The sequence below is a fragment of the Prunus mume genome, linkage group LG7 (assembly GCF_029339155.1).
Source record: "Prunus mume cultivar Tortuosa linkage group LG7, ASM2933915v1, whole genome shotgun sequence".
Classification (NCBI taxonomy): domain Eukaryota; kingdom Viridiplantae; phylum Streptophyta; class Magnoliopsida; order Rosales; family Rosaceae; genus Prunus; species Prunus mume.
In genome coordinates, this window is record NC_142704.1 from 2,071,308 (window position 1) to 2,090,437 (window position 19,130).

The 19,130-nt window shown below is 36.9% G+C and overlaps 3 protein-coding genes across 6 annotated transcripts; all 3 read left to right on the forward strand.

Annotated features, from left to right (window-relative positions):
* The first annotated feature begins 1,834 nt into the window (after window positions 1-1,834).
* Window positions 1,835-6,294, forward strand: MURE (ALBINO OR PALE-GREEN 13). The gene is made up of 6 exons (XM_008240691.3): window positions 1,835-3,723; window positions 4,091-4,207; window positions 4,467-4,642; window positions 5,169-5,314; window positions 5,756-5,970; window positions 6,059-6,294. The coding sequence occupies exons 1-5, from the start codon at window positions 1,878-1,880 to the stop codon at window positions 5,772-5,774; spliced, it is 2,304 nt and encodes a 767-aa protein (XP_008238913.2). The 5' UTR covers window positions 1,835-1,877; the 3' UTR covers window positions 5,775-5,970; window positions 6,059-6,294.
* A 757-nt stretch (window positions 6,295-7,051) lies between these two features.
* LOC103337574 (stress response NST1-like protein) lies at window positions 7,052-10,618 on the forward strand. Of its 3 annotated transcripts, none has more exons than XM_008240739.2 (2): window positions 7,052-7,374; window positions 8,466-10,618. In XM_008240739.2, the coding sequence occupies exon 2, from the start codon at window positions 8,730-8,732 to the stop codon at window positions 10,440-10,442; it is 1,713 nt and encodes a 570-aa protein (XP_008238961.2). In that variant the 5' UTR covers window positions 7,052-7,374; window positions 8,466-8,729; the 3' UTR covers window positions 10,443-10,618. The 3 variants fall into 3 exon arrangements, with proteins under 3 accessions (XP_008238961.2, XP_088898155.1, XP_088898156.1); XM_089042029.1 differs by having other exon boundaries at window positions 7,052-7,369; XM_089042030.1 differs by lacking the exon at window positions 7,052-7,374 and adding an exon at window positions 7,986-8,128.
* A 2,145-nt stretch (window positions 10,619-12,763) lies between these two features.
* SPPL2 (SIGNAL PEPTIDE PEPTIDASE-LIKE 2) lies at window positions 12,764-18,608 on the forward strand. 2 transcript variants are annotated; one of them, XM_089041789.1, is made up of 15 exons: window positions 12,764-12,791; window positions 12,904-13,171; window positions 14,098-14,256; window positions 14,367-14,478; window positions 14,771-14,890; window positions 15,106-15,257; window positions 15,378-15,560; window positions 15,797-15,831; window positions 16,326-16,482; window positions 16,726-16,779; window positions 17,316-17,408; window positions 17,541-17,683; window positions 17,815-17,885; window positions 17,986-18,069; window positions 18,284-18,608. In XM_089041789.1, the coding sequence occupies exons 2-15, from the start codon at window positions 13,025-13,027 to the stop codon at window positions 18,406-18,408; spliced, it is 1,635 nt and encodes a 544-aa protein (XP_088897915.1). In that variant the 5' UTR covers window positions 12,764-12,791; window positions 12,904-13,024; the 3' UTR covers window positions 18,409-18,608. The 2 variants fall into 2 exon arrangements, with proteins under 2 accessions (XP_088897915.1, XP_008238915.2); XM_008240693.2 differs by lacking the exon at window positions 12,764-12,791 and having other exon boundaries at window positions 12,834-13,171.
* Window positions 18,609-19,130: the final 522 nt, after the last annotated feature.

The following is a 19,130-nucleotide window of genomic DNA, read 5'->3' on the forward strand; positions in this document are numbered from 1 at the left end:
CATCTTGGAATTGTCGATTTTGTAGAGGCAAGTTATAGTCACCGCGGGATCTTATAAATTTCGCACCAAGTGGTTAAGCTTCCCTTTGACTTCCCAATAATACTTTTCACAACAAGACTTTGGATTCTGCTTGAGAAATTAGAATATTAGGCAACACCAATTATAATTATAAATAAACAAATAAAAAGTTGAGTTGTCAAAATGTTGGGAAAACAAAGTTTGAAAACAATGGAAAGAAAGAACCTTATCATATGAAAGTATGCGTAAATTATTCTGATTCCTAGAGGCTATGCGTATGCATGCTTATGTGTGTGCAACTACTACTCTTGGCCTCGCATGGGTTGCGTTAGCCTTAAGATTCCACTTGGGACCCCAAGCCCCAACAACCACATGAACATTGCAACAGAAAAAAAAGGCTTATTCAAAATTGTGAGCAATGTTCCTACAACTTCAAAAGAACGTAAACTTATCTATACGAGATGCTATTGAGGCGATATTTTAAGTCAATTACATATTCTCACTGCATGAAAGTTCTTCTCGTACAAGAGTCAGGGCTTGCTTATGTGACAAATCTTAGTTAATAATAAGCGCATATGTCACATACACTATTAATATCAAGTTGATATACAATATTCATAATAATTGACAATCATATTTTTATACAAGCGATACTAGGAGACGCTAATATAATAATGAACCCATTGATTACTTGGATGTTATTATTGGTGGTCTACTTGATGCGACTGAATATGGTTGTCTTATCCAATTGGACCATACCCTCCTTTCTTATGACATGCAACAAAAGTCAATGGAGATAATTTAACACAATACCAATCCCCATTTAATGTTGATTTGTACATATCAAATCAAGACATGTTCTACGAGTGGAACCAATAATTTATACAGAGGTGTTGGACTGGAATATTTTGACGCTTTATTTTAATACTCCTTGTAGGTAGGTGGAAATTTTTGGTATATGAAACTTTAAGCTCGGGAGAAAGATCATCACAAGCTTGATGCTTATTTGTAATTCTGATTCTAATTGTCTTTTTGGGTTTTTTTTTTCTAAACATCAATATTGAATCTAGGTCGCTCTGTTATTTATAATGACCATTTGTAGCTAGTTTGTATTGGTCTATTTGTCACAAGTGATTTTTTTGACTGAATTATGAATGCAATTCTAGAATTTCTAATATATATAATATATATCAATATTGAATCTAGGAGATACCCTTTTATCCATCCATTTTCCCTTCAAAGCTATTTGAGCTAAAAAAACTCATGGGCATTATGATTGTCAAGATCAAGGCGAGTCGTTCTAACGAGTGTGAGGATAAATGCATCATGTTTTTAACCTCTTTATTATATTGTGTTATAAGAAGGTCAAGTCGTTCTAATGAGTGCAAAGATAAATGTTTGACCCTTTAAGTATCAAGTCTCCACTATTTTAACCTAGCATTTTCGTTTTACGTCTATTACTATAAAGCTAAAACAAAATTATGACTTATCTATATACCAAAAACTATTGTTTTTCTAATGTAATTAAGATAAATATAGTAATAAAATAAAAATTTAAATAAATAACTTATTTGGGTTCATTTTACCTTTAGAAGCCCCAACCAATTTACTAAGACTTTGAGCCCAAAACTAGCCTACGAGATAGGCCAAGACCCATTTTCATTTTACCCCAAAACATTCACAAATCCTTCATCAAGCCCAAAAATAATCTTGAAAAAATAAAATAAAATTCCAAAAGAAAACAAAAAGCGCGAAAACCCGCCACTCGCCACGTCAGCAATAAACCCCCTATCCCCTCCCATCTCCAAAACCTCTCTCCCTCTCTCTCTCTCTCTCTCTCTCTCAGCAACCTCACTCCCATGGCCTTCACTTTCCTCTCAATCCCTCACTTTCTCTCTCCTCAACCCCACTTTCTCTCTCTAAAACCAAACTTCACGTCCCTCAGACCTTCAATTCCCTCTCTTTCTGCTCGGCTTATTAGGCCCACCCACGCAATCGGGCCGGACAGCAAGTACTACCCGGACCCGGCAGACGACGACCCTCCCGAAGCCCCGGAAGACTCGGGTCACGGGGTGTCCAAGTTCCAGCAAATCCAGCGCCAAGCCTCGCGCCACCGGAAGCTCCAAGAAGAAGACTTCAAAAAGCACCAGGACACCTTCCTCAATGCCATTGCTGACGTGGAAGACCCGCCAGAAAATTCCAGTTCCGTAACTAACGAGAACTCCGGGGACGATTTGTTTGGAGATATTGACCACGCTATTGCCTTGAAACGCAAGGAGTTCGTGAAGCAAGGGCTTCTGAAGCCAAACCCTAAGAAGGAGATTGTTGCGGTTGACGAGTTGGACCCTGAGGAGGTCGTGGACTTGGAGGAGATTGACGAGCTTCAAGGGCTTAGGGTTGTTAGTGAGGACTCGGACGAAGATGGGCCAGAGAAATTTGATTCAAAGGTTAGTGATTTGGATGGTAAAAATGGAAATTTGCGTTTGAATTCTGAGTTTGATTTGGATTTTGATAGTTATGGTAAAACTAGGGCTAGTATTGTTGAACCTAAGTTTAAAATGAGCTTGGCTGAGCTTTTGGATGAGAGTAAAGTGGTCCCTGTATCGGTTTATGGTGATTTAGAGGTTGAAATCACTGGAATTCAACACGATTCGAGGGTGGTTAATTCTGGTGATTTGTTTGTGTGCTGTGTTGGGAGCAAAACTGATGGGCATTTATACTTGAGTGAGGCTATTAAGAGAGGAGCAGTGGCTGTTGTAGCTAGTAAAGAGATATACATGGAGGAAAACTTGGGGTGTAAAGCATTAGTCATTGTGGAAGATACCAATGCAGATTTGCCCGCATTGGCTGCTTCCTTTTATAGGTACCCATCAAAGAATTTGGCAGTAATTGGGATAACGGGAACAAATGGGAAGACTACGACTGCATATTTGATAAAGGGGTTGTATGAAGCAATGGGATTGAGGACAGGTATGTTGAGTACAGTTGCTTATTATGTGCATGGGGATAATAAGTTGGAGTCACCTAACACGACCCCGGATGCTGTTTTGGTTCAGAATTTGATGGCTAAGATGCTCCATAATGGGGCTGAAGCAGTTGTCATGGAAGCTTCTTCTCATGGGCTAGCTCTAGCGAGGTGCGATGAAGTTGATTTTGACATAGCAGTTTTCACAAATTTGACGAGAGACCATTTGGATTTTCACAAGACTGAGGAGGAGTATAGGGATGCAAAGGCTAAGTTGTTTTCGAGGATGGTGGATCCAGAACGGCACAGGAAAGTTGTCAATATTGATGACCCGAATGCAACCTTCTTCATTGCACAAGGGAACCCAGATGTTCCGGTTGTGACCTTTGCAATGGAGAATAAGAATGCAGATGTTTATCCCCTGAAGTTTGAACTTTCCTTGTTTGAGACACAGGTTTTAGTCAGTACTCCCCAGGGTATATTGGAGATATCATCGGGTTTGCTTGGAAGGCATAATATTTACAATATACTGGCTGCTGTGGCAGTTGGGATTGCAGTTGGAGCACCGTTGGAGGACATTGTTAGAGGAATTGAAGAGGTTGATGCAGTTCCAGGAAGGTGTGAGTTAATAGACGAGGAACAGGCCTTTGGAGTGATTGTGGATTATGCTCATACTCCTGATGCCTTGTCTAGACTTTTGGACTCTGTTAGGGAGCTTGGTGCAAGGAGGATTATTAGTGGTATGCTTCTTATGTTCCATTTTTTATATTATCACTTCTAAAGCTAGAATTGCTGTTTAATTGCATGCTTTTAACATGTATCCAAATTCTCTGCCCATTTTAGAACTGTAATATTGCTATAGAAAGTAATAATATCTAGATTGAGTAAATAGTAGGTTGAAACCATTTTGTAAGAACAGGCTTATTCTTATTGCATGTTCTGTGTACAAGAGTTTTTTTTTATAGTAATTTTTTCCATTCTTTGGCATTACTCCTGATACTCATCAGAAATGCTGTACCAATTTTTTTAGCAAAAAAAATATGAAGTTTGTAAACAATATTGTTCTTTTTTCTTTGCTGACCAACTTTTTTTGTGCTTTATGTGAAGTAATCGGATGTCCTGGGGAGAGTGACAGAGGGAAAAGACCCATGATGACAAAGATTGCAACAGATAAAAGTGATGTGACAATACTGTCGTCAGACAATCCAAAGAATGAAGATCCATGTATGTATATCATACCTCCAAACTGAAAGAAAAGGCATAATTGTTATTTTCTTTGCTATATGCTATCATTGATGTGGGGAAAAAACTTTAATCTTTTTTTTTTAAAAAGAGGCAAATTTGATTGATGGCGTAATTTCTTTAATTTTTCTGTGTCTATAAATTTAGGTGTGGTCCATATGTCTCTGAAAATGCTAGTCTATAATGTGTAGTATTCTCTCCAAATGCTTGGTCTAATGCTTGCACTTGTCATTTGTATCAGTGGACATCTTGGATGACATGTTGGCTGGTGTAGGATGGACAATGCAGGATTACTTGAAATATGGCGAGAATGATTACTACCCACCTCTTCCAAACGGTCATAGGCTTTTCCTGCATGATATTAGACGAGTAGCTGTCCGCTGTGCAGTTGCCATGGGTGAGGAAGGTGATATGGTTGTAAGTTTTCGAAGCCTCAATCTACTTCCATGTGCAAGATTTATGTATAAACAAGAAAGAAGTCACACAAAATGGAATATCCACTCTCTCTCTCTCTCTCTCTCTCTCAAAACCTTTTTTTTTCCTTCTACATTATCATTTATACATAGATTTCAATTGTACACTGCATCTAGTCATTTCAAATCCCAAAATTTACTTTATCTGCATCCAAGTGTAACCCAAAAGAATTGGCATTTATTTAGTTGTGCAAGATGCGGAAGTGGTATTCTTCATGAGATTCTGAGAGGACTCCGGTGAAGATAACAAAGAAACTTAAAGGTTTTGAAAAAGAAATAAGCTTGTTTGGTATGCAAACAAAGTATGATTACTCTAGCCATTATACTATAGATGAAAAAACACAATCTGAATTCTTTTTATTTTCGTGTGTGATGAATGAGTCACATAATTAATACGCTCCCTGGCATTGCTCTCCAATTCTCACAACTTTTCTTGTTGCTCTTTTTAAGATTATGTTGCATTGCTGCAGGTGGTTGCTGGCAAAGGCCATGAAGCATATCAGATAGAAGGTGACAAAAAAGAGTTCTTTGATGACCGGGAAGAGTGCCGAGAGGCATTGCAGTATGTTGATGAGCTTCACCAAGCTGGAATAGACACAAGTGAATTTCCGTGGAGGTAGGTTAATTGAGTGTAATTTTCATTTACTTAAACATGAGGTATCTCTAATTTTAAGCATCTCAAGAAGACCTATCTATTCCTATGAGGCAAAAATGGCTTCACTAATTGGCGCAGTCTTGTAATTAATCTTTTATTGTTTGGTGCAGTACATACATAAAGATATTTCATTATTGTTGGAGTGCTATAATTGATTTGGTTTTCTGACCCTTGATTCATTCGCTAATATATACTTATCTGAGTCATCTGACAAACAGCACTACTACCTTCTATCTATGATTTGTATTTTTCATTTTATTTTATCAGTATTTAGGATTTGATATGTGCGATTAGAGATACTCTGTTTAAAGAAAAACTATGTGCAATTGTTGTAGATCTTGCAAGTGAGGAATTGTTGATATAATTGGAGATTAATAATTGTTTTTCCTTGACTTGACACAGGTTACCTGAGAGTCATTGATCTCTTCCGTAAGGAGTAGTCAATTATGGAGTACTCCTGCACATTGTGTTGATTTACACTAGGAGATATTTCTAATACCTGGATACCATCTAGAGGGCATGTGACCAAGTGTATTAACCTTGGTTTGGTCAAGTGAATGATATGCCATATATGTGAAGGCGAGACCCGAGAACGGCTTCTTGGTTATTAAAGACTGGTGTGAATTCTACTCCATAATTTATTTGTCAACGTTTATTTCTGGAGACAAATGTTCATCCAAACTTTTTCTTTATGTATGCATGCAGGTTGTTGAGGCTTTGCTCAGCGGTGTAGTTTTGCAGAAAGCTGAAAATTTTCACCTAGACGGTTATAGGCACAATTTTTGTAGGCAATGTATGTAGAATGTACGCTATGTAAACTAAAATCCTGGGTTGCCAATATGTCACAATTTAAATGAATCCAATTGGTTGGTCCAGATAGTATGAATATTAGTTCTTGTAAGTTCCTGTATAAATCAAGATGGATGGGGAAATGCATGGTCTCTCTCTCTCTCTCTCTCTCTCTCTCTCTCTCTCAAGCATTTATGCATTTTATACATTTTTATGTGCAAGTGCACAACTTTTTGTATAGACAAGGACTAGAAAATTAATTGATGGATTTACACCCAAAACAAATCAGGTTCTGTAATGAAGCATTGCATGTGTTTTCTGCCCACCTGTAAATTATAATGTAATAGCTTTATGAAACAAGATATAACCAACTTTTTTCTTGAATATTTCTATACAATTCCATCTAATAATTAACAAATTTGTACATGGCCGACTCCGGTCAGATTTGTAAACCGAAAAAAAACCTCCGGTCAGATTTTTCTTTAATTCCTTTTCTATATGAGGATATTTTCTACTAAAAATGAAAAAAAAAATTCCTATTTTGCAATTCAAATAATTTTCCATGCCATTGAATTTAAGAAAATGGACAAATATGTTCAACACAAGGGTCTTATTTTTCCTTTTCAAATCAAAAGGTCTTAGATTAATTACATAACCCACAAATTATTTTATATTATAATAATTATATGAGAAACCCAAAAGGTAAAAAATAAATAAATAAATAAAAAGAGAGAGGCCTGAAAGGAAAGGCCAGATAAATTCTTGGTAAGGCAAACTTCCCTTGCCATCATGAAAAGGAAGGGGTTTGGTGGAAACAGATATGAAGCGTTAGTGTTGTGAATTTGAGTGCAGAAAATCATTAACTTTTTTACCAAATAAACAATCTTTTTTTACTTATCAAGACCAGTGAGTGTGTTTGCAAAATTGGAATTGTCCACCTCCAGTCCTCCTAGACCAACTTATTGGAAAGAGGGGAACAAAAACAACCCCATAACTTTCCCTGCCACCCCTCACCCAACTCACTGACTCTCCAAATGCAGCACACTGCTCACAGTCGTGACACAAATTGATACTTACAGCCAAAAGCATATTGTTTTGCTTTCCTTTTGGAGAGAGCCAGAGCGAGAGAGACATATGCTCTGAGGCAAAAAGCTACAGTTTTTAACATGGAGTTTTGGAGTTTGAGCAGAGGAATTTCATGGTTTCAACACAGTTTCAACCACTGATGTATGGTATGAAAAATATTCATCTCATAAATGAATAACAAAAGAAAACCCATGGCTTGGTGTTTTTTCTTTTGCTATTTACATTATTCTTGATAATTTTCTCCATTGTTTGATACCGAATCTTCAAGCTTTTATGATTATGTTTCTGGGTTTTTGAATAAATACTGGGAAGTAATGTAAGTTAGAACCTGCAACCAATAAAAAAAAAATTTCTTTTGGCTAAAAACTTGAATTTTTGTATGGTATATGATTGTTCTCCTAATGGTTTGTTGTTGCCTTTCTCTGGAGCTCTGTGATCATTATTGGAGAGATTGATTCACCTTTCATATTTGCATGTTAGTTTTGTTGGTAAATCACTAATATGATTGTTCATGTTGGTCGTTACTATCCCCCTGGTGTTTTTTCTTTTGTTACTTCTTGTACTATTCTTTCATGATTTTCTCCATTCTTTGATGTCAAATGTTCAATTTTTTATAGTCATGTTTCTGGGTTTTTGAAATAATATAAGGAAGTAATGTAATTTAGAACCTGCAAAGTTTTTTTTTTTTGTGGCTAATAACTTGAATTTTTGTGTTGCATATAAGATTGTTCTCTTAATGACGCGTGGCATTCTTTGGAGCTTTGTGATCATTGTTGGAGATTGATTTACCTTCGAAGTCACTACTTGCATGTTAGTTATGTAATATGATTGCTGATGCTGATAGTTAATATCCCCTGGTAGAGTTTTTGAGCTGGTGAGGCACACATATTGTTCAATAAGGTAGCTTTTCATTCATGTCTTTCTGGGCTGTTATAGCTTTAGGGATTAGAAGATTTACAGGGCTCTTAATTGAAGTTTTGTTATTGATTATTTGCTTAAATTTGGGCCTCCATGGAAATTGCTCTTATGGTCCCACTGGTGTTTTGCTCGTATGCTGTCCAAAGGTTTCTGCTAGTTTTTATACGGAGTCTAGGAAATTCATGAGTACATTTGTTTTCAACGATGTGGTTGTTTTGTTAGTGTTTAATTGTGACTTCATATAATTTTTCTGATGAATACTCTATTTCTAACCCATTTATTCATTCAACTTGACCCATGCTTCTTATTTTCCTTGCAGGACTCAGAAAAAGGAACTCGGTAGAAGATACCAGACCGATTTGGGTTCTAGCTAGTGGTTTTTCTAAAACCACTCATTCGATCAAATAAGTAAGCCCCAGTAGGTGGTAATACTGTTAACCAACGGCCACTCTCCTTCAAGAAACCAGTTGGAGTATTGATACGCGGGCCTCATAATCTCTGTTCAAACTTTTAGGGCGTTGGATTCTTTGTAAAGCAGTGCAACATTCAAAGTTCTTTTCTGATACAAGTCAGTAAAGCTCTGATGTCACCCAGCTCCAAAATGGGTGATGGGTTGAAGCGGCAGAGGTGGGAGTTTAGGAGGAGGGACAGTGACATGGATTCTTCAAGTGATGAGTCTAAATCAAGTAGTGAGGCGGCTCACAAGAAGCATAACCTGGTTTGCAGTTTGATTCCACTTGAAAATGATGAAGCAATTGGTAACTGCAGAGTCCAGCAGACTGGCATGTGCAATCCTAAGGATGATCAGATCATGTTTCAGAAAGGCAAAAGGGTGCATCTTAGGAGGAGGAAAAAGGATAATTGGATTAATAATGACATGGAGAGGGATTCCCGTAAAGAAGTTACTAGAAAAAAGAGTAGAATTAGTGTTTACGATCCTGCTGCTTTGGATGAACTTAAAATCTTCATGGAGTCCTTATTGGAGGATCTTAAAGTGACAAGAGAAAATTTGTTTTCATGGATGAGGAAGGAAATGCAAGAATTGGTGGCTGATGATGATGCTGCTCCACATCTTGAGCGAAGAAAAGGAAGTTCTGGAGGGAAAAATGTCCGAGTACAGAATGGTGACAACTTTGTAGAAAACACCATCTCTAAGGAGCACATACAGGTGCTTAATAAAAGAAAACTTGAGGAAAACATTATGATTCAGCATCAAAACAATTTTGATGAAAATGTCCTGGTGCAATGTGAAAGCAACTCTGAGCAGAATGCATGCCCAGATCATCATAACAAATTTAAGGAGACCTTCCAAGTGCAGCATCAGGGCAACTTTGAAAAAGTAAATGTTCAAGTGAACTATCGAAATAACTCAGACCTTGGCATGGAAGCTCAAAAATGTGATACGGGATCAATAGAGAGGAGTGTTAAAAGCAATACAGCAGCGGGTTATGATAATTGCTATCCTTTTAAGCCAAATTTTCAATCTGCAGACAAGAATGTGTGGATGCAGCATGAAAAGAACTATCTATCAGGCACAAGTGCTCAAGCTTACAGTGGTAGATCTTTAGAGAGCCCTTTAATAGGCAGAAAGATGGCTCAATCTAATTATTTCTATCCAGTAATTGAACATCGAGTTGATCGTGTTCAAGAAATTGGAGCCGAAACATCATCTGAAATGGATAGAGGTGAGAGGTTGGGATTACCTATTGAGTCCACTTTTTCTTCCAATCTTTCCAGTCAGGTAGCTTCGTCAATGTATTTGTCATTACCCACTGTGTTAACTGAGCCCTGTGGTGAGAACCATATGCTTAGTACTTCTTCAAGCAAATATATTCGAACACCATTTGATAGAAACAAACTAGATGTGAACTATGGGAAGGCAAATCCAATGCTCAAAGTAAATGGTCATCATGGAAAATCATCAGGCATGCAGCAAGAAGAAAGAGACGGAAGCTTTGCTCAACTAGGGTCCCAAAATATGAGTTGTTTTGATAAACAATGCATCCCAAGTTCAAGCATTGGAACAGGATTCCCAGTTCCACTTCATCAGGGTACGGACATTGGTGTTAGCATTCCAAGCCAAGTAAGTTTGCAATACCTACCCCACGAAGAAACAAACATAATGGGTTTAAGGATGGACGAAGGAGCCTCAACGTTCTCTGGTGGAAGCTATACTGCTATATCAGAAGGCTATCTTGCCAACACCTTTTACAGAAATTCCATTAGTAAAGCTCATGACAGACTCAAGGCATTTCAAAATCAAGACCTTGAAGAGGGCCTTTTATTCCCAAAATAGCATAAATTATAACATGGTTGAACTTGAACAATGGACAAGATTCAAAACTTCTGTTATGGTATGCATTTGCAGAAAAGAAGCCAATTGTGCTTTTCTTTCTATGTTTTGTTGTTCCAGATAACAGGCAACAATCAAATTAAATTTCTGCTGCCTTCTTGATTTTTGTCATTTTGAAACTGCGATTCCAACTTTCTTGTTTTGTCATGTTTGGATGCTTAACCACCATTAATTTCTTGGTTCTGAGGACATGTTGAAGGAGCTAGCTTTGTGACCAAGTCAACTGGCTGCAGAATTTGAAACTTTGCGGGCAAGTAGATGTTGAGCGTGTTACAACTTACTGAGATTCTGAGATGATTTAGTGGCGTGGTAAATTTTGCTTTTTTTTTTCTTTTCTTCCTTTGATTTGGATATGATTTGTTGGTCATAATATTCTGGTGCCGATACTTCTTCATACTATTATTACACATGAATGGATTGGGGGTCAATGAATCTTGAAATTCTCTAAAACACCATATCCCATTCTCATTTGCCTACCGAAATCTTATTTGTCTGCCACTAATGAAGATACAGAACCAAAAAAAAAAAAAATTTGCTTAAATCTCATGACCAGCTAAAATGCTGCTCAACCACCTTCCATATTCACTTTATGGTTCAGTAGAAATATAGCCACTATCCCCCCCGGTTCCCTATACATGCAAACTTTAGATTATAAATTGAGAATGTGAACTAAGCAGCCTCATTGGTTTATCTCTTCTCTTAATGCTCGTACTGTAGTAAAAAATCTGTTTACTACTGAGATTGAAATGCCAAGACGGAGATGGGAACTTTACCTGCTTCGACTTGTATGTATCAACAATTTTGCTAGCATCAGTACTCCACACGTGTACATACGAAAGACGAAATCTGAACGTCAATACATATTAATTCTCTGTACGTGTATATACGAAAAATGAAATCTGACCCTTAATACATGTAGGAATGGTAATTTGACTGTACTCATGTGTGCTCAACATGGACTCATTAGAGCCATTAGCTTCTGGACAGATTCTGAAGTGGGTTGCTTTACACATATCATAATCATTGGTTTATAATGTATGATGTACGCCAAATAGTAAAGTTTCCTTGATTTAGGCCAACAAATTGTAAATTATTGAGAAAGACAAGATTACATACGTTAACAAGACAAAAGATCAGGAAGAAAAAAAAACGTGATGTACCCGGCAGACAAATTTTCCTGTCAGTCTGTGTCAGATGTGGACCATTGGAGGATGGGGCATGGAAACGTAAGCCTCAATTTCTTTCAACTTTTCTGTTTCTGTTGAATTTTGGTTTATAATTTATGTGGAATTTTTTTTTCCTGTTACTTGTGTCAAATTCTTACCCACGGATGATGGCTGGTTGGTTCTTATGGACATTGCCACATGCGACTCAGAACACCAAAAAACAAAATGCCCCGTCCGGACGCGTTTATGTCGAGGACTTGGCAAAAACAAGAAATCCGTCAACACCTTTTTGTTTTAGTGTGATAATTCAGTGCCTAATCAAAACACTAGGTTCTTCCATTGATATGATAACAATTCTGACATGCTTACAAGGGGAGAAAAAAAATGGGTACAAAATCAACTACCCCACTAACATATTGTAATATGGAATTCACACATACGTTTTTAATTTTCTATATATTTAGGTCATCGTTTACTAACAAATGGAGTGAGAGTTATTCTAAATTTTTGCTTCTCCTATGTTTACTAATGGTTTTTTTTTTTTTTTTTTTATGAGCAAGGGGGGATAAACTCCACAAACAAAACTATAGACGGTTTTAATTATCAAATCACATTACATGATGAAAAAAGAAAAAGCAAAAGATAACATATGTAAAAGAGAATGCAAGAAATATGCTATAAGGATGGAGGTTTGCAGTGGTGATGAGTAGAATAATCTTCCTTAATTTTTTTATTAAAAAAAAAAAACCTCTGTTTATATATATATATATATATATATATTATATAATATTATCAAGGGAGTCCTAGATAATCCCAAACCAGCTGGAGACCAATTTTGCAAATGACACCTACAATGTTAATGATATACCAGGTGAAGGTGTATTAAGGGTCCTTAAAAGAAAAATAATTTCACAAACCATAATTAAATGTATTTTCCCGCGTGTAGTCAAATAACCATTTGCTGACAAAAATAAGTAAAAAATGTATTTATTCTCAAATTCAAGAGTCAGGTAATTAATTTAATAATTAAATTTAATTAATTTAGTTGCCAAAGCAACCATCAAAACGCACCGTCCTCCTCTTCCTTCTCTTCGGTAAACGTCACTCTGCAACGGACGCATAGAGAGTAGATCCAAAGCATTTATTTTTATTTTATTTTATTCATATAAATTCCAATTTGTTTTTATTTGTTCGTTTTTCCCTGAGCTAATATTAGCTTTTCCTTTTTCTGTTAACAGTAGCATCACAGAAACAAAGCGAAAGTCTATTTCTTTCATAGCTACAAGCTTGTGAATCTGTGATGCAGAGAAAGAAGAGCCAGAAGGGTTCTTAAAAGATCGAGGAAGGGTTCAAGAACTCATGGATTTGCAGAGGCTTTGTGGGTTAGTGTTTGTGTCAGCTCTGATTCTGCTGGTCTCTAAGCCTAGCTCTGTGACAGCTGGGGATATAGTGCATGATGACGATTCAGCTCCAAAGAAGCCTGGGTGCGAGAACAATTTCGTTTTGGTAATCTAATGCTGCTTTATCTCGCCGACCCTTTTCATGTTCTTGTGTTTTAGCTACTGGGTCTTGCTTTTTGTTCATAGGTTATTTGTGGAAGAAAATGAGATGGTGATGTGATTAACTGAGTAGGATAATATAAATATTCATTTTTGTACAATTGGGAGCTGTTAGTGCACCGGATGAAGTTCAAAGTGATGAATTTGCATTTGCAATTTTGTTGTTTTTATGCTTTTGGATTGGAATTGGGTTGTTGTTGTTGTTGTTTGGTCTTATTGATTAATCAGGTTGTTGAACTGATTGACATGAGCATAGTTTAAGTTAGTATACAGTACGTTTCTATATTCTCCCCTTGTAGTCATCCAGCTCATTCTTATATTTCCTTCAAAAAAATTCCCTTTTAGGTTTTTTTTTTTTTTTGATCGAATCCCTTTTAGGTTAATGGAGGAGTTTGGGTTGGATTTTTTAAATCTTTGGTGATTATTTTAAAGCCATACTTTATTTGTACTGTCTCATGATTATAGATCAAGGACCGGCAATGGCAATGGTATTTCATGCCATGCAGTTTTGGGGTGGGGGTGTTTAAAAAGCAGGAGGGATACACGAGGCTAAAATTTCCTCTCTTTTGGCTCATAATGATGCTTCCTCTTCTTTTTCTTTTTATTATTTTCCTGTTTTAAATTGATATGGAAATGTGTAGACTTCTGGTCAGCTGTGATTGGTGGGACATTTATTCATGCTTCCATGGCACATGCCTTTTCAATAAGTATGGCTCATTTTTCAAATTGATGCTTTGTAACTGGTTTAGAGGAAAGTGGGTTTCAATCTGGATAATGAAGTTTATTCTGGATGGCTCATGCAACTTACTTGATCTTTTGGTGATTTCTATCTATATATAATTACCCACTGCTCTGTCACGAACTGTTTTGTAGGTAAAAGTTCAAACTTGGGTTGATGGTGTAGAGGCAAATGAGTTTGTTGGCGTGGGTGCTAGATTTGGAACTACCATTGAATCAAAGGAGAAAAAAGCACAGCAAACTCGCCTTATTCTTTCAAATCCTCGTGATTGTTGTAACAAAACAAAGAATAAGGTTTTGATGTTTAAACTATATTCTCTTGACATTCATGGTCACAAACATCAAGCAAATATGTTATATGTTTTTTTTAACATCAATGTGTTTTCCTTTTAACGTTTGTTTAGCTTGCTGGCGATGTCATCATGGTGGACCGAGGCCACTGCAAATTCACAACTAAAGCAAATATTGCCCAAGAAGCTAATGCCTCCGCTGTACTCATTGTAAATAACCAGAAAGGTAAATAATAGATGTTTGGGTCATTTGATGTGTGCATTGACTAGTAATGGTATGTCAAAAAAGCTTCACTATCCAAATGTATATATGTATGTATGTATGTCTTCATGTTGTTGTTATGCTACTCATAGAAAGATTGAAACTATTATGTTAGTTCTCATTTTCCTGGATAAGGGACTAATTTTAGCGCTTTCAGTTAGGTATATGAATGTTGAAACATAGAAATGTAATCAAACAGAGATAAATGTCTTGCAAACCATATTCGTTTCATATCAAACTTGTCTCTTTTTGGCAGAACTTTACAAGATGGTGTGTGAGCCAGATGAAACTGCTTTAGATATACACATACCAGCTGTCATGCTCCCGCAAGATGCTGGTGCTACCTTGGAAAAGATGTTAATGAAGAATTCATTGGGTATGCTTCCCTATACTCAAAGACAATTTATAAGCCACAAAAATTTGTGCTTCGAGATATATTGGAATTTTCCTTAGCATTTTTGTTGCTTCAGAAATGTAAGCATCTAAGATGTGCTTTTCACTTAGGATAATAATATCTTTAGCATTCTTTGTTGGGTATATATGTACCTTATACCTTTACTGGATAGCTTTCTAATTGTAGGCTCTCTGCAGTTTCTGTGCAGTTGTACTCACCGCAACGACCTGTTGTTGACATTGCGGAAGTATTTTTATGGTTGATGGCTGTTGGTACTATCTTGTGTGCATCTTATTGGTCTGCATGGAGTGCCAGAGAAGCATCTATTGAACAGGACAAGCTATTAAAGGTCACCTTTTGCCAACCTTAGCTAAATTGGTCTAGGTTTATATTTTTATTTTGCCTTCGCGTTGTGTTGTTCTACTGGAGCTTGTTAGTACGTATTGATTAGAAATTCATTGGCTTGTAGGATGCTTCTGATGAAATTCCAAGTGGCAAAGCTCCTATAGGTGCCAGCGTAGTAGACATCAGCACAACATCAGCTGTCTTGTTTGTTATTATTGCTTCATGCTTCTTGGTTATACTCTACAAGCTTATGTCAGGCTGGTTTGTCGAGCTTTTGGTGGTTCTTTTTTGCATAGGTGGTGTGGAGGTACGAGTCCTCCCAATTGTAGTTAATCAACTTATGATGCATCTGCATGCTTACATACTTGCACAAAGCATTTACCTCAACTTCCATTTAATATATATGCACAATGAAAAGTTTTGCTCTGAAGTTGTTCTGCAGGCCGTGGTTTTGTAATCTGACATATTTGCACATTATATAGTCTGTGCATATTGCATTGTCCAATAGATTTTCATCTAACTTCACCAATTCTTTATATCCAGGGTTTGCAAACTTGCTTGGTTGCGTTGTTATCGAGGTACAATTAGTTTCATCTCCTATTGAGACATAATTTCTGGCATTTTATGAAGATTCTCTTTTTAATCACCTAAATAACCTTATTGCACTTGCTGGCTGTCAGTTCCAACTCGTATCTGTTTATTTGGGCAGACTATATTAGGAGTCATCGAGTCTTTGTATGCATGTGTCTTAATCAGAATTTTCAATGGAATACTTTTGCATGTCCCCTTTGTATGGGGATGGTTTATCATGCATTTAGCAGGAAGTTGCTTTCTATGTGGGAATCATTTTTGTGATCTTCTGATTCTTTTAAATACGTTCAAAAACATCAAGCAAGGTTTTAAGTATTTTGCACAGCTCCTGTATGTGTAGCTTTGACAATCCTGAGTTTTAGGTTAATTGACTGAAACAATTCCATAAAGTAGGTGAACCAGAAACCTGGTGGTGCATATTGAATCAGTCATGCGGTGATAACTTGCTTTAAGGTCTTGAACTCATTCTACACTTCCACAGGTGGTTCAAACGTACTGGGGAATCATACATTAAAGTACCTATCTTGGGAGCAGTCTCATACCTTACTTTGGCTGTTTCTCCATTCTGCATAGCATTTGCTGTTCTTTGGGCAGTTTTTCGCAACATTTCCTTTGCCTGGATTGGTCAAGATATACTTGTAAGATAAACTTCCCCATCAAAAAGTTTTTCCAATGAATCATAGATTTTGACTTCTTCATGAACTTAAGCTCTGGTATAGCCCCTTTGGTTGCCACCCATGTCCTCTGAAGAGGAGGTCCTAAGTTACATTTCCCCCTCCCTTAAATGCTGTATGTGATAAAGTAATAAGTTTGACTATTGCAAAAACTGAAGGGCATGTAATCAACTAATGACAGTTTCCTTTCAATGATTCTTCCATCAGGGAATTGCACTGATAATCACAGTTCTTCAAATTGTTCGGATACCTAATCTCAAGGTAATCTTATCAGTCTAACTGATTTCTTTTTCTTTTGGGGCCAGAAACCATTTTTCTGCTTGGTAACAATATATTAGGCAATCTATTTCCAAACATTCTGAATCAGTGCTCATTGTTGGAATCACTTGACTGTAATTATGGCGTTGGTTTGTAGCAATTAAAGTACAAGTGTGCATATCTGTGCAGATGAAAGTCTCTCCCATTTGAAATTTTTTATTTATTGGATTTTGAGTGAGTTGCACTTATTGTAATTTTTGCATTGTTAACATGTGTTCACCCCTTTGTGGCACTTTTGCTGTAAATGATGTCAATCAGAAATATCAGATGTGTGCAATTATGCCTCAACGTTGGTTACTTATCTTAATAGTTGATCTTTTTAAAGAAGATTTTCATTTTTGTCTTTTGTTATTGGCGGGTAGTTGTTTGTGATGAAAGCTTTAATAAAATGGATACGGAATGTACACTCACACTCACACACTTACACACATGTTGAAGCATTCCTGGCAACTGATTTAGGGTGGTTTCTTTTTAATCAGGTAGGTACGGTCCTCCTCAGTTGTGCCTTCTTGTATGACATCTTTTGGGTGTTTGTTTCTAAGAAGTTGTTCCATGAAAGCGTGATGATTGTGGTAAGGGATTCTATTAAGTTTCTCTCCTTGCTACGTTTAATATATACATACATATGTAATTATGGATCAGTTGGTTGTTCAAGGCTTTTTAAACACTCGAGAGATGTCTAATGGCTTTGTCTCCTTTTACAGGTAGCCCGTGGTGACAAAAGTGGAGAGGATGGTATTCCAATGCTACTAAAGATCCCACGCATGTTCGACCCTTGGGGTGGTTTCAGCATCATAGGATTCGGTGACATCCTATTACCGGGCCTGCTTGTGGCATTCTCGCTCAGGTTTAAGCTCTGCAGCCTATCCCAGTTTGCAAAAAAGACTTGTTCTTGGCATTTCTCCATACATCAAATTTTTGGTGTTGTTTATATGAACAGAAATAGATAAATTGAAGCATTGTTAATGGTTTTTGCAGGTATGATTGGTTGGCAAATAAGACACTTCGGGCTGGATACTTCTTATGGGCAATGATGGCTTATGGATTGGGTAAGAAATAATAAACAGATGATTTTGTCATCAGCTCCTGTATCAGATTTCTTAGATGTGTTTTCCCAGAAAGACACATGATTTTTCAAATTCTGTGCAGGTCTTCTCATCACATATGTGGCATTAAATTTGATGGATGGGCATGGCCAACCGGCACTGCTTTACATTGTTCCATTCACACTTGGTAAATCCCTTTCTTTCTTCTTCACCAAAATCTTAGTCCAACTTCACCCTATCCTTTAATCGAATGAATAAAAAATCCCAAGGGCACTGCACATGCGATAATTTCCGCCTCAGCAAGCAATCAGGAACCGTAGTGGGAATACTTCTAGATGTTTGCTTTTGGATAATATTGGGATGCTAGAACTAAACTGATTAAAATTTACGCTTAAATGCAGGAACTTTTCTGACATTAGGGAAGAAGAGAGGTGACTTACAGATTCTGTGGTGTAGAGGAGAACCAGAAAGGCCCTGCTCACATATCAAACTCGAACAGAGTCAAGAATTGGACGAAACGAAGTAAGACAGCTTGTTAAGTTAAAAAATAGAAAAAGTAAGAGCCTGTTCTTGTATGATATTTATAGTGTTGGCATTTTATAATCATTAGAAATCTGGTAACGAACTCTCAAGAGCTTCCCTAACATGGTAGTCTTTGTATGTAAGCTTATTGCCCCTTAAATTGAACGAGGGATCTCTCTTAATTAAAATAGCGTTCATTTTGCATCGTCTGCTGTCACAAGTAGAAAATTTTGTACAATTTTATCTGCATAAGCAACCATTTATGTTACTAAATCATAAAGCTCGTGGTTTTTTTTATCACCCTTTTTGGTTGTTGAAAATAGCCCCATTAATGTAAAGTTGCAATTATAATATGGCAATATCACGTTCTCCATAACTGATATTAAAAAAAGCACACGTATTTGAAGTCCCAAAAACATCCCAATAATGCCTATCATTTTTATGACACAGCGATTATTTAAGAGGGAGATTGAACTCGGTGTAAGGTGGCAGGCACACTGCCTTAACCAACTGATGTAATCTTATAGCCGAAGAAACACTCTGTTTTGGGCTAGTCAACTTTGCATCAAAGCTGCAAGTCAATAATCATAGCCCACAAAAAGGGGCTGATAATTATGACTCTTTTGAGGTCCAAGCCCCATGGAGAGTCATCATAAGGCCTATAACACACCTAAGAAAGCAGGCTAATGAGAGGCCTGCATTGAAAGCCTGGATTAATTCTTATGT

Excerpts from the sequence above, each read along its gene's own strand:
- MURE (XM_008240691.3), top strand. The coding sequence starts at position 1,878 with ATGGCCTTCACTTTCCTCTCAATCCCTCACTTTCTCTCTCCTCAACCC. Across the intron at positions 3,724-4,090 it reads TGCAAGGAGGATTATTAGTG|TAATCGGATGTCCTGGGGAG; the intron begins GTATGCTTCTTA and ends CTTTATGTGAAG. Across the intron at positions 4,208-4,466 it reads TCCAAAGAATGAAGATCCAT|TGGACATCTTGGATGACATG; the intron begins GTATGTATATCA and ends CATTTGTATCAG.
- LOC103337574 (XM_008240739.2), top strand. The coding sequence starts at position 8,730 with ATGTCACCCAGCTCCAAAATGGGTGATGGGTTGAAGCGGCAGAGGTGG.
- SPPL2 (XM_089041789.1), top strand. The coding sequence starts at position 13,025 with ATGGATTTGCAGAGGCTTTGTGGGTTAGTGTTTGTGTCAGCTCTGATT. Across the intron at positions 14,257-14,366 it reads GTAACAAAACAAAGAATAAG|CTTGCTGGCGATGTCATCAT; the intron begins GTTTTGATGTTT and ends ACGTTTGTTTAG. Across the intron at positions 18,070-18,283 it reads CATTGTTCCATTCACACTTG|GAACTTTTCTGACATTAGGG; the intron begins GTAAATCCCTTT and ends GCTTAAATGCAG.